Source organism: Sorghum bicolor, chromosome 9, assembly GCF_000003195.3.
Source record: "Sorghum bicolor cultivar BTx623 chromosome 9, Sorghum_bicolor_NCBIv3, whole genome shotgun sequence".
Classification (NCBI taxonomy): Eukaryota; Viridiplantae; Streptophyta; class Magnoliopsida; order Poales; family Poaceae; genus Sorghum; species Sorghum bicolor.
In genome coordinates, this window is record NC_012878.2 from 24,542,417 (window position 1) to 24,557,116 (window position 14,700).

General features: G+C 48.6%; 1 protein-coding gene across 11 annotated transcripts in view; it reads right to left on the minus strand.

Moving 5' to 3' along the window:
- The window catches only part of LOC8066757, a 39,841-nt gene that overhangs the window by 9,747 nt on the left and 15,394 nt on the right, over positions 1-14,700 (minus strand). Inside the window, exons 7-12 of one of the 11 annotated variants that reach the window (XR_002447621.1) lie at positions 10,904-11,020; positions 10,691-10,771; positions 5,418-5,480; positions 5,244-5,330; positions 5,005-5,079; positions 1,906-1,953 (exon numbers count right to left, since the gene is read on the minus strand). Coding sequence is in view for 7 of the 11 variants with exons in the window: in XM_021447704.1 (XP_021303379.1) it covers positions 1,906-1,953; positions 4,999-5,079; positions 5,244-5,298; positions 5,418-5,480; positions 10,691-10,771; positions 10,904-11,020 (445 nt within the window). In the remaining 4 variants the exon portion in view is untranslated. Of the gene's footprint in view, positions 1-1,905; positions 1,954-4,998; positions 5,080-5,243; positions 5,331-5,417; positions 5,481-10,690; positions 10,772-10,903; positions 11,021-14,700 lie in introns of all 11 variants that reach the window. The other 10 variants (XR_002447620.1, XM_021447705.1, XM_021447704.1 and 7 more) reach the window with 10 other exon arrangements.

Here is a 14,700-nt window from a genome sequence, read left to right on the forward strand (position 1 = left end):
TGTGATGTTGTTTGGGTTCAATACCTTTTTCTTCTTAATATATTGATACGCAAATCTCCTATGTATTCGATGTTGGAGTATGTGTGTATTAGGCCCATGAGGCCCATCTATGACTGCTATACAGCCACCCTTCTAGGGTTGGCCCAGTAATCCAATTGGCTAGTTCAGTATGGTATTGAGCTAGTTTCCCTCCCCTCCCCCTCCCCAGCCGCCGCCAGCTGTAGCCGCCGCCGCCGCCCTCAGCCATGGTTGGCCGTCCTCCCCCTCCTCCAACCTATTTCCATTACTTCCCCCCTCTCCCCTCCTACACGTGGGCATAGGCCGTCGTCGCTGCCTCTTATTCTTGCCGGCGGGCGGCCGTCCTTCTTCCCTACAGGCGGGCGGCCGTCCTCCCTCCACGGCCGCGGGCGGCCCCCCAGCGGGCGTCAGAGCAGGCGCGCTGGCTGCAGGCGCCGGCGGACTGACCCTGGGCATGAGCGGCCCCCCAGCGGGCGCGGCCACCGACGGCCTGGGAACGGCAACCCTGGCCGCGGCTGCGGGTTCTAAGGCCCCAACCGCGGGCGCGCCTCCCCCTAGCGCGGGCGCAGGTGCCCTGGGTGCAGGCGCCGGCGGCCTAACCAACGGCACCGAGGATGACAACTCCATGGCCGCCGCAGACGCCTTGGCTGCGGCTGTTGGGCCCACCGCCATGGCTGCCAGAACCGCTGCAGCCATGGCAGCAGGTCTGGGGATGCCGCTGAACACCGCCGTCGCAAAAGCAGGTCCCTCTATCTTCCCCGCACCGCCTCCTCCACCGCCTGCCTCCCACCTCCACACAGCGGGTCCTAACACTGCTCTCGCCGCCGCCCTCGACGCTGTTCGGGCCGCCGCTGCGGAGGGCTAGGCCCGTGTGCGTGCGGCTGGCCTCGCTTAGGAGCGCGAACGCGACGCGGCCGAGGCACTGGCACGCCAAATCGCTGAAGCGGAGCAGCTCCTCATCCTCCCTACCTCACCCGACGTCGGGGTCACTTCCTCCGGCTCAACGGGGCACCGCTCCAGTGTCGAGGCGGAGTACCACGCTGTCGCAAACGGCGTGGCTGAGGCCTCTTGGCTCCGACAGCTCGTTGCTGAGCTCCACGGCCCTCTCCCGGAGCACGCTGGTCTACTGCGACAACGTCAGTGCGGTGTACCTCTCCACCAACCCTGTGCAGCACCAGCGGACCAAACATGTGGACATCGATCTACACTTGGTCCATGATCGAGTCGCCATCGGCGATGTTTGGGTCCTGCACGTCCCGACCACCTCCCAATTTGCCGACATCTTCACCAAGGGCCTCCCGTCCTCGACCTTCACCAAGTTTCGCTCCAGCCATCACATCACCGGTGGCTATTTGCGGCTGTGGGGGGATCGTGTGTGTGCTTCTTTTCGTGACCAGTCTGTAACTCCATTGCGCCGGTAATTGAGCCTGCAGGGGGTGTTGGAGTATGTGTATTAGGCCCATGGGGCTCTATGAATTAGGCCCATGAGGCCCATGTATGACTGCTATACAACCACCCTTCTAGGGTTGGCCCAGTAATCCAATTGGCCAGTTCAGTATTCGAGAAAAAAAAATCCCCCCAACCACCACAAAAGTGCTTAGGCCATAGGGATACTTGGTCATGTTTGGTAGTCTCTTTTTGCTCCAGCCCATGGAGCTTTTGTGCATTTGTGTTTGGGGCATTTGGGAGTTGTACCCTCTCGAGTCAGGTTATGTTAATTCCACTCATTGTGCTCTCTTAATGAAATTTCATGCAGCTCTCCAGTGCCAATCAAGAAAAAAAGGACTGATCCTACAAATGTAAATGACCATGAACAATAATACATCTTTAGAAAATTCCAGCTTTATTTCTGAACACAATAATCATCCTAGTGAACAAGAGACTTACAGTTTTCTCCCCTGAAGGGCTAATGTGCTCCACATGAAACCCAATGTCCTGTCAACAACAAATCTATCTCTTAAGGGAATTGTGAACTTGATTAACTAATGCATTTCAAGAGCTTCAAACCCCTTTTTGAGGTTACAGGTCATGTGCATTTGTATTCATGAAACATGAAGCATTAGCAAGCACATTATTTACATATTAGCATTGCACATGTCTTTTTGATAGCAAAATACAAGATAATGTACTATCATCAAGATAAGAGTGATATTTGATATTAATGTTCCAACATTATCACTATTCTAGGCTTTAGCATTTCTTTACATGTCAGCTGAATATCTCATTTATTTTTGTAGAGAGATAGGGAAACACCACACAACCTCTTAGGGGGGTGACCTTTCATATCTATAGCCCAATGGGGCTTGGATTACATCATGTCCAGATACAACATATACAAGACTGTACATGTCTAATACCCGCCCGCAGTAAGAGCGAGAGGATCTCAGACGCAAAGACTAGACCTAAAAGTCATTAAATAGTTGTACTGGTAAGCCTTTGGTCATGATATCCGTGAACTAATGTGTCGTGCAGACATGGAGGACCTGAACTTGTCCCAAGGCAACCTTGTCGTAGACGAAGTGAATGTCAATCTCGATGTGCTTCATGCGACGATGGTGGACAAGATTACTAGTCATATAGACAATGCTAACATTGTCACAGTACATGATGGTCGCAGAAGCAATACGTGCATGGAGCTCTTAGAGAAGCCAACAGCACTTGGCGATGGCATGCACAACCGCGCAGTACTCAGCCTCAGCACCGGAATGGAACACTGTTGTCTAGTGCTCGGAGAACCAAGAGTCCAGATTGTCGACGAGGAAGAGACAATAGACGTAGAGTGCCTAGAATCTGGACAGCCTACCCAATCCACATCGGAATACACGGTGAGGGTTGAAGTTGTGCAGCTCCACCCCATAGTAGTGCACCAGCGCACGCATGAACCGACTAGCCGGAATCCCGAACCCCCGGTCGAGGAACGCTAGGAAGCAAACCACATAGCCCGCCGGCGGGTTTGGCTCCCTGTCGCTCACCGGGGAAACGATCCATTCCGGCGTCTTCTCGTCCGTAATAGGATGGAGAAGTCTACCCGACACCCGAGCCATGAGGGCGACCGCCGTGACGTTGGACGCGGGCCATGAGTTATCGGCAGCCATGGCGAAAAACGGGTGTTGGCGGGCTGAGGCGGGAGCTTGGTGACGACAAAGGTGATGCTGCGGGAGCTTGAAGGCGAGGGCGTTTGGAGGCAAGAGCAAAAGGGATGGAACCAAGATATCCCTCCCCTTGCTTTTATAGAAAGAACGGCCGCAGCTCGCCCACCACGGAGCAGACGAGGGAAGAGGAAACGAACCGCCATCTCATTAACTGCACACGGTAATCCAGGCGCCCACTCCTCCGATTCTCTCGCTAACCGCGCACGCGCGCATCAATTTCGGCAGGTGAACTGTCCCGTCCAAGCATGGTAAAACGGCGTGGCTGTTCCGACTCCCAATGTGAACCACCTCAAAAGGAGCACCCCGCCGACTCTGTCCGGGCGGTTCCTTCCAAGATAAGGAGCGCCCGACCCCCCTTACGCTCGGACAGACGCCTTCCGAGTTAAGAACCCCAGGCCTTCCTTGTGAAGATGTCTTGTTCGGTAATGCTAAGGACTTAAGTTCTAGGAATCGGTTCATAGGAATCCTTGCACCCCTCACCCTTACCATAGAAACAGGACGGATTTACAACCAGCTAGGGCGGTGCCACTACTACTAGGTTGTTGGTAGATAGTGTAGGGAGGTACGGGCATGACGACCCACACCCTTCTAAGACAGCGTAGTGACCTTTGGGGGCCCGATACTACGTCCCACAGCAGTCTCAACATGTCGATGGTACTCTGGCATGACATCGGGTTAGTTGGAAAGCAACCTAAAATCAGCCTAGACAGGGCCACTGTCGATGATGATGATCTAGTGGGTAGTGTACACCTCTATAGAGTTTCTGGTTGAATGATCGATACATATGCCATCTTTTTCGACTATGGATCTTTCCTATGTTTCCGCTTCACTTGACTAGTGAGAGGAGTCCTTTCTACCTCCCATGGGTTTGGTGTTGGTTTCTGGCTTTGGCTGTTGAGGCAAGGCACGAGCGGGAGTCATCCTTGCGCCTAGAGAGTGTGTGATGGAAGGATGGATGGATGTGTGGCTAAGATGAGTTAAAACTTAATGAATCATTATTATAAAAATATTGATGAACTTGCATTGGAAACCTACAGCCATATATAGACCTTTTGATCTACCTTTGAATTTCCACTTACCAGAAAGAATATGCAAAAGCATAGGGTGGGAGCCAGTGACCAATACAAATCGTAATATGACTTTAAAGGAGGTGAGGAAGATTAGGTGGTCTTGTTCTTTCTACGCCGACTCTGATGATTGCTCTTAAAGGAGGAGCCTTCACCGCTGACGTGCTACGTCGACTCTGATGAAGATTTGTGTACATAGGTGTGTTGACCAAGAGTTATAAACGTCTTGTAATCTTGTAATTCCATGATGTATGACTATGATATCAACTATTGTATGATAATGTGATGGCTCAATCTCTTGGATTATCACATTATAATTCGAATCTCTAGATTTTCCCTTTGTGAAAAAATCAAGATTGTTACAGTGGTATCAGAGATATACTTGACCCTAGGACGAGACCTTTAGGACCAGACACTAGTTTAGAAGACATCCAATCTTGTTTGTAGAAGTATAGGTGCTAACACTTGTTTCCCCCTATGCCTTGAATTCTGCTGCTAGCTGATTTACCCGTTTAAGAAAGTTGACCTGTAGGGCTTGGATTCCATCATGACCAGATACAACATATACAGGACTGTACATGTCTACAATACATGTCTAATAATTTTTTTATTTATATAGCCTCTTTTACATAAACGACATATTTCATAAGAACTCACCGAAGCCTTCTCAACAATATAAATGTGCCATGTATAGTTAAAGATAATATAAAATACACAATAAGAATCATGATCTGTTTCAGAGTAGGGAATCAGCATAGTACCAATACCATGTTGAGGGCCCCTTGTTGCAAGGAGAAGTCCCATGCAATGTATGAGTTTACAGCTTCAACACTCAAAATGACCTGAACAATGTAGATGACAATTGTTAAGCAAATCAAGACCATCCAAGGAATAAAACATCAACTACCTATAATTCCATATCACTGCATCAAGAGACAAGAAGCCATAAGCCTCATATATTACCAATAAATAAAGAAAATAACTCAGATCAACTACACTTGTGTACCTCATGTGTCTTTCCAGCTGGAATAATAATTTCTTTGTACTCATCACTTTTCGTACTAAAAGAGGAGGACGAAAATATATTTCAGTTCTGCAAGCTTGTTTGTATATATTAGCACTATAAGCTAAAGAGCTTAGTGGCAAAGCACATCAGATTGCTGCTAAAAGGAGAAAGTACCTTGCATCCATGGCACCTGCATCCTCAGCAGATATAAAGAATGGCGCATTCACAAAGACCTCACTGCATAGTGTTGACTCATCAGTTGAAAAAGAATAATCATGAAAATATTTTATAAGCAACTTTCCTTCGTATAGAGCACTAATGAACAGAACTGAGGATTGGTGATGTTTAAGTATGTCATGACCTCTGTGGTGATTTCTAGCTAATGCTATGGACCTTCTCCATGGGCTCAAAGAAATTGACAAAAATTTATAAGAAACTTTTTTTTGGGGGAGGGGGGGGGGAGGGAGGAAAGAAGCTAATGACAGCCATTGCTTAATCATGTTACCAAAGGTTTGTCATTTAAAATAACTTGGAGGACTTGGCATTCACGACCTCAATTCATTGGGTTGAGCTTTGACCTCAAATCATCGTCCAGTCTTCTAGCTTGTCATCATGATAATTCATCTCTTTGTGATGCTTGTCAGTTAGGCTGCCATGTGCATCTTCCATTTCATATGTCAGCATCTAGAGCATCCAATAATTTTGATCTTATACATTGTGATCTATAGGACATCCCCTGTTCTTAGTGTATCAGTGTATCAGGCTATAAATTCTATTTGGTCATACTTGATGATTCATCTCATTATACATGGATGTTTCCTTTGAAACTAAAGTCTAACGCTTTTTCAACGCTAGTTTCCTTTTTTGCCTATGCTTCTACCCGTTCAGCACCACTGTCAAGGCAGAGTGCGACAACACACATGAGTTCAACAACTCTAGTTCTCGCACATTCTTCCTCACACATGGTGTTCATCTTTGAATGTCATGCCCCTACACTTCACCACAGAACAGTGAGGCTGAGCGCATCATTCGTTCATCCTCATCAACATTTTGCCTACCAAGATGTTTCGATCATCCACCCCGCACTTTGGCCCACTTCGATACTATGCCTTCCTATGACCACCTTTGCTTCTTTGGTTGCAAATGTTATCCCAACATGTCTGCCACAGCTCATCACAAAGGATACCACTGCCTTGATCTCTCTTCCAACAAATTGATCATCTCGTCATGTTGTTTTTTTACGTCGTCCTTTCCCTATGCAGACGGATCCGATGATCATATGGCCGGGCTGGCGGCAATCCCCGTGGCTCGTCGAACACCGCGCTGTGCTGGGACAAGAGCTGGTCCAACAAGGGGTGTGGAGCCAAGGCGGAGGCCGCGGCCAGGCGGTGTTGGGGACCGGGGACATCGGGTCGCCGGAGCCTCCCCAGGTGATCCGACGGTCACCATGGGAGAACGTCATGGTCATGGCCTCAAAGTCCCACAATATGGGGCCCAAGGTCCGAAGGAAGTCGACCCCGATGATGAAGTCGAAGCAGCCGAGGTCGAGGCCGACGCACGTGATGGAGAACGTGTCAGTACCGACCATCATGGGCACGTGGCGAGAGATGCCCTCGCAGGGGAGACGGTCACCGTTAGCAACGGTAACCCGCAGCTGCTCACCGCTAGTAGCAGTAAGGCCCAAACATCGCATGGCAGCCCCCTGGAGGTATGTGTGCGTGGAGCCCTTATCCAGTAGGGCCAGGAAGCGCTGCCCCTTGATCGTGACCGGCACCAGCGTGGTGTTGTCGGCGCGAATGCCGGCCACGGCATGCAAGGAGACAACCAGGGCATTGGCGGCCACGGGGTCCTCCAGGGTGGCGGCGTCCTCTGGCGGCGCACCAGCTGCGTCCGCAAGCAGGAGGTCGTCGTCGATGTAGTCGTCAGCCTCCAGGAAGAAGAGCCGCGGACAAACGTGCCCTCGGACGTAGGGCTCGTCGCAGTTGAAGCACAACCCTTGACGCCGACGTTCCGCCACCTCCATCGGCAAAAGGCGATGGAAGGGACGCGCAGCCACTGCCGGTGCAGCGGCGTTCGCGCCCGGTAATGCAGCACCCCCGCCCTGCACAGGCGCGGCTGCTGGAGCGCGCAGTTGGGCCTGAATCGGCAGGCACTGGGGAGGCCGATTCCCTCGCTGCTAAGGAGGCGCAGGAGCAGTGGCCGCTACGCAACGCTCAAACGCCCTGGCCATGTACAGCGCCGTCTGCAGGGTCTGCGGCTCGCGGAGCTCGACGTCCACCTTGATGTGTTCCGGTAGGCCACCCACAAAAAGCTCCGCTTTCTGGGCAGCGGACAAATTGCGGGAGTGGCACAGCACCGCGTTGAAGCGTTCGGCGTAGTACTGGACCGCGGAGACGAAAGGCAGCCGGGCGAGCTCGGACAGACAGGAGTTGCGTACGACCGGTCCAAACTGGAGATTGCAGAGGGCCTTGAAACGATCCCTGTGGGCTGCTCCGCAGATGAGTAGGTCAAAGCGAGGGTGGACTAGGTGTATGGGGAGGGGTGCGGCGGTGGGGGGTACAGCGGCGGTGCTGGTGCCTGCTGCTGGGCGAGAACTAGGGCTTGCAACGTGCGCTGCACTTGCCCCACGGCATGACTGAGATCGACGACCGCCCCTGTCACCTGTTCAGGCATGAACACGGCGGCGGTGGGGGCTGCAGCGGTGGTGAGCGTCAGCTAGGAGGGAGAGATCAGCGCCGACGTGGTCGTTGGGAGGGAGGGGGCAGGGGGCGGCGGTGGTGGAAGGGTAGAGCTGGGCGGCGGCGGTGGCAGGGAGGTGGGCGGAGAGCTGGACATCGAACCTGACATCTCCGATACCAAATTGATAAGATTTCGGATCCTACCAGGCTTGTTGCGCAGATTGTAGGGATGGGAAGGAGGAGGACGGAGGCGATCACGGCGCAAGGGCGCCGTGCTTGCTTGTTGGGTGTGGTGAGAGAGAGAGAGAGGTCGGCTAGGGTTTCCTGGCTCCCTCAGGGAAGCCGAGCAGAATATGCTCTTGCTTAATTCCAAATAGGTTCAGCAGGTTTGCCTCTTCATGCACGACCCGCGAGAGCCTCACCTTGCGATGCTCAAGCGTGTTCTGCGGTATGTCAAGGGCACCCTGTCCACCGGGCTTCACATCGGCACAGGCAGCATCACCAGCTTGACCGCCTACTCCGATGCTGATTGGGCTGGTTGTCCAAACTCTCGGCGCTCCACTTCAGGCTATTGTGTCTTCCTCGGCGACAACTTAGTCTCTTGGTCCTCCAAATGATAGACTACGATCTCTTGTTCGAGTGCGGAGGCTGAGTATCGTGTTGTTGCGCACGCTATAGCGGAGACTTGTTGGCTTCGTCAGTTACTTCAGGAGCTCCATGCACCCATCTCATCGGCGACGATCGTCTACTGTGATAATGTTAGCGCTACCTACACTGCCCAGAATCCAGTTCATCATCGTCGCACAAAGCATATTGAGATAGATATTCACTTCGTCCGTGAGAAGGTTGCTTTGGGATAGGTTCAGGTGCTCCATGTTCCATCGTCTCATCAGTTCGTAGACATTATGACCAAAGGGTTACCTGTACAGTTATTCACTGACTTTAGATTTAGTCTTTGTGTTCGTGACACTCCCGCTTAGACTGAGGGAGGGTGTTAGAATATAATTATAACAGCCCATATTAGGCTTACGGCCCATTGGCCTTGTACTCCTACCCTGACTTGTATTAGTACCACACTGTAACTTGTAGATGTACTGCAAGCCTTCCTGGCTATATAATGAAGGTCACCCCCTTGTTAGGGTGTGCGGTGTTTTTCTACAAAACCAAACGTGCACCATGTGCGTCCTAAAGCCAGCGAGGGGACGAGGATGGATCGCAGAATAGTTATTAGTTCTCTAAACTCAATGTTGTTGATACACCGGCACGAATGTATTCCTTGAAAGTGTCTTGGGGCGTGAGTGTGTGTGGTGTGTGCTGTGTTGTTTGGGCTCTTGCCCTTTATTCTCTTCTTAATACAATGAAGCGCAGCTCTCCTGCGTTTTTGCTAAAAAAAAGATGTATATATGCTTGTGTATTTTACCTAAACTATAGAGTGCTTTGTGCACTTTGTGCATCTCCATATTTCCCCCTTTAGGGTATTGCAATACAGTTTGGTTATCATTTCCATCAATTACTAGGCTGAAAGCATAAATATCCCTATTCAATATCATTGCATAAATCCAGCAAAAGCCAAGATTTAGATACATAATAATGAATTAACCAAAAAAACATCTAATTACTCTCCTCAAAATGGCGTCAAGGTATTAAGTTAAATAACAACTCAAATTGAAAACAAAATTAAACTATGATAAATAATTGATTACAAGCACATGTCAACCCATGGCCAGAAAGAAAAATGCAAGAACTTCACTTTGTCTTGAACCATATGGGTGAATTGCTTCCGTCACTGAAAATTTTAAGGCACGATTTGACTTGTTTACTGCAGAATATAAATATAGAATACAATGGTTTGTCACTACTTTGGGATTTATTTTGAGTTCTTAAACTAATACTCCCACCGTCAAAATATAAGGCACGATTTGACTTGGTACGTTCTCCATAATCATGATTTGACCACCAATTACTCTTATAATATATCAGTTCTGGCAACAATTAATCCTTAGGGAGTATTTCTAAGTACAAATCTAATGCAACTACATTTGTAGCACAAACTTTTCATATAACTAGTCTAGTTGTCAAAGATAACGAACTTTGAATTTTAAAATACGTGTGCGCTTTATATTTTAAGACGGAGGGAGTAATTGTCTTTTATAATGAGAATCATATTTGGCCACTACTTTAAGATCTTCTTCCAGAGATTACAAAATGCCCATTCACAAAAATAAATTTTGGTTAAAGCAAATTTCCAAAAACTGGAAAGATATCAAATGAAAGTTTGTGGTTATCTTCGAAATATAGATGTAAATTTTTCTCAATATATAAACTGGATAAGGAAAGTACATAGAAAAATATTCAAATCTTAGATAAGTTTCTATACAACATTTGCACAATTTGAGCAAAACTTCAACTGAATTTGTACTAGTTTTATGCAATTTTCTTTACTACTTCAAAGATATGTTGACTGTTAGATTTTCTGTTGATTTGTCTCAAATCTCAACAATAATGCAGTTTTGAGATAACAAAGTGGTAAAGAAATAAGCAGTGACAAAATAGTTGCAAATGAGATAAGGGATATTTTGCAATTGTAGGAGGGGTGGGGGTGGGGACAATGGAGATAGCGGTTGGGAGACGCTAGTGGGAAATAGAGGTCAGGAAGTGGAAAAAGAAAAACTAATTCATGAAGCCTTAGAGCATCCATCAGGGAACATTGGTTATCAATATGCTATAAATGTTGAACAAATTATACAATTAATGACGAATTATAATTACCCAATGAATACAGTGAACTTCAAAAACTCCTTGGTGTAGATAACTACAGCTTGCTGCAACACATCAATGTCATCCTTCTCTCTGTTCATTTTAGTGGCAGATAATTAAGAATTAGAAGGATCACATTGCAGCTAAAAAACAGAGTTAGTCTATATAATGTTTTCTATAGCTCTAAGAGAAACTGTCTAAATGGTTGCAAGCAGAACTTCTCACATTTTCCTGTGTCCATATCGTGCCAAAGAGACATGCAGATACAACCGAATTGCAAGCACCAGTTTTGTAAGGGTGTAAAGGGCTGGACCATAACGTTCTCTTTGTTCTTCCATAGGTCTGAAAGAAATTTCAGATTGTAAGATAAAGTACTCACATCATGAGCATTATGCATTATGCATCAGTTACTTCACCTACACCATTTTAAAGATGATGAAGGGCACTATTTGCTACTCCCTCCATTCCAAAATGTAGGTGTTTGGATTTTGTCCTAAGTCAAACACTCAAAACTAAAGTACCACCAACTCAGCATCAAGCCTCCTTTTATGCCAACAATGTAGTGCAGTACATCCATCCAACATGTGCTGATCTCTGTGTCATCATGGAGATTCTAGAGATATTTGGTCATGCTTCTGGGCTGAAGACTTATTTACAAAAAAGTTCAATAACTCCTATTGGGTGCTTTGATGCTGAGCCAGCAGTCATCTATGAAGTTATGCTTTCTGATAGAGGATGAACTAGCTATATTATTCATTGGTAAAGTCTAAAGGACAGGTTTACATATATATAGAGGAGAGAGTTCAGAACAGTAGTAAAGAGGGGAGGAGGCCTGGCCGACAGCCAGGGGGAGTTCCCATGCGTTGGCCAGGGCAAGGCCCAAGGCTTCCAGCCATTGAGCAACCAGGCATTAAGCCACTAAGCAGTAAAGGCATTTAAGCCACTGAGAAGTAAAGGCATTTAAGCCACTAATACCCAACTACCACCGGTACACATGGGCGGATCTATATAGAGGGTTGTGGGTGCGGGTGCACCCACAAAAATATCAAAAAATAGTGATTATGATCAAATTTTCACCATATTTGCACCCACATAGAAAAATCCTACGCACCCACAAGGCAAGCGCACCCCCGTCATATTTGCTCTAGCTCCGCCACTGCCAGTACATAGTGAATACGCTAACACTCCCCCGCAGTCGAATCTAGAGCTTCGCGGATATGAAGACTGGAGCGAAATTCTTGAAACACAGAGGTCGGAAGGCCCTTGGTGAAGATGTCAGCAAACTGAGAGGTGGTGGGAACATGGAGAACTCGAACATCACCAATGGCAACCAGCTCATGGACGAAATGGAGATCGATCTCAACGTGCTTCGTGCGTTGGTGTTGAACTGGATTGGTGGACACTAACGTTGTCACAGTAGACCAGTGTGCTCCGAGGCAACGGAGCATGCAGTTCCTGTAGAAGTTGGCGGAGCCAACAGGTTTCAGCAACTCCATTTGCGACAGCCCGGTATTCCGCTTCGGCACTTGAACGGGAGACTGTGTTTTGTCGTTTGGAAGACCAAGAAATCAGATTGGTGCCAAGAAACACAGCATAGCCCGAAGTAGAGCAACGAGTGTCAGGACACCCAGCCCAATCAGCATCAGTATAGACCACTAGTTCTGAAGGAGTAGAGGGCTGAAGGTGGAGACCATGACTGACGGTTCCTTGAAGATACCGAAGAATCCTCTTAACAGCAACCAAGTGAGGTTCTCGAGGATCATGCATGTGAAGGCACACTTGTTGAACAGCATAAGCAATGTCTGGCCGGGTAAAAGTAAGATACTGGAGGGCTCCAGTAAGACTGCGATAGTGTGTAGGATCAGTGACAAGGGTACCATCAGTAGCAGAAACTTTGGCATGAGTGTCAACTGATGTGCTACATGGTTTGCAATCAGTCATACCAGCCCTTTTGAGTATGTCCATGGTGTACTGTTGCTGTGATAAGAAGAGACCACCTGAGTGCTGCTTTACTGAAATTCCCAGAAAGTGATGCAAAGGACCAAGGTCTTTCATGGAGAATTCTTGTTGCAAGGCAGTGATTGTGCGGCGAAGAAGAGAGGCATTGGAAGCCGTCAGGACAATGTCATCAACATAGAGCAGCAAATAAACAATCTCAGTGCCTCGGTGGTAGATGAACAAAGAAGTGTCAGACTTGGCTTCAACAAATCCGAGAGGCAAGAGGTAGGTGGCAAACCGACTGTACCAAGCTCGAGGGGCCTGTTCAGACCATACAGAGATTTGTTGAGGCGGCAAACATGGTCAGAAAGTGCAGTGTCAGCAAATCCAGTGGGTTGGCAGCAATAAACAGTCTCGGAAAGGGTCCCATGGAGGAAAGCATAGACCACTGCTGTGAGAGAGCCAAAGAGAGTACTGTGCGAACTGTTGCTGGTTTTACCATAGGACTAAAAGTCTCATCATAATCAACACCTGGACGTTGGGTAAAGCCACGGAGAACCCAACGGGCCTTGTACCGATCAAAGGAGCCATCAGCATTGAACTTCTGACAAAAAATCCACTTGCCGGTTACCACATTCACACCAGACGGTCGGGGAACAAGATCCCACGTGTTGTTGGACAGAAGAGCAGCATACTCCTCTTCCATTGCAGTTCGCCAGTTGGGATCAGCAAGAGCACTTCGATATGTCTTCGGAATGGGAGAGATGGCTGCTGCATGATAGACAGCTGGTTGACGGAAGCCAAGTTTCCCTCTGGTGGTCATGGAGTGAAAGTTCACCACTTGAGGAACTGGGACAGCGCCTTAGGGCAGTGTAGCAGGAGCAGCAGTGATCGACGGACCATGTGACAGACCTGAATTTGCAGCACCCGGAGCAACCTGTGACAGCTCAGAATCTGCAGCAGCGGAAGTACCCTGTGTCAACCCAGAATTTGCAGCAGCTTGAACAGATGGACGTGCCGGAGAGCTGACAGGAACACGGGCTGGGTGACGCCAGGTGTAGACATGAGTGATGGTGCGCGCAGGGGGCGCCGGTGGAGCTGGAGGAGCAGGAGGGGTGCCATGACGCTCCAACAAGGGAGCCAACACCATGCGTGGCGCGGGAGGAGGCTGGCAGGGGCTGTCCATGGCCAGGGGCGCAGCCAGCACTGGTGGACTAGGAGTTCCAGCAGCAGGTGACTTGACGCCAAGTGGGCCAGGAAGGGTGATTCCACCAGGAGTACCTGAAAGGGAGGAGCCAGCAGGGAGGCCATGGAGGCTCACTGGAGGCTCAAACTCATCAACCAAAAAATCAAAATCGTTAGTGGCAGGAGGAGACGATGTCGTGGCAAAGGGAAACTTTGTCTCGTCAAAGGTGACATGACGAGAGATGATGATGCGGTTGGAGGAGAGGTCGAGACATCGAAATCCCTTATGATTGGAAGAGTATCCCAGGAAAACACAAAGAGTGGAACGAGGGGTAAGTTTGTGAGGGGCAATGGCGGACATGTTAGGATAACAAGCACAGCCAGAGACCCGGAGATGAGAGTAGGAAGGATGAGAGCCAAACAGGGCGAAGTGAGGAGTGGCAAACTTCAGAGTTTTGGTGGGAAGGCGGTTTAGTAAGTAAGTGGCAGTGTGAAGGCCTTCAACCCAGCAGGAAACATGCAAGGAAGCTTGGAAGAGAAGGGAACGTACGATATTGTTAATGGAGCGAAGAATGCGTTCGGCCTTGCCATTTTGGGAGGAGGTGTACGGACAGGACATTCGTAGAAGAACGCCATGAGTGAGGAAGAAAGAGCGAGCAGAAGAATTGTCAAATTCACATCCATTATCACACTGGACGCTTTTGATGGTGCAACCAAATTGAGTCCTTACATAGGAAAAGAAATTTGCCAAAGTGGAAAAGGTCTCAGACTTGAGCCGCAAAGGGAAAGTCCAGAGAAAATGAGAATGATCATCAAGAATAACAAGATAATATTTATACCCAGACACACTATGAATAGGAGAGGTCCACAGATCACAGTGAATTAAATCGAAATTCTTG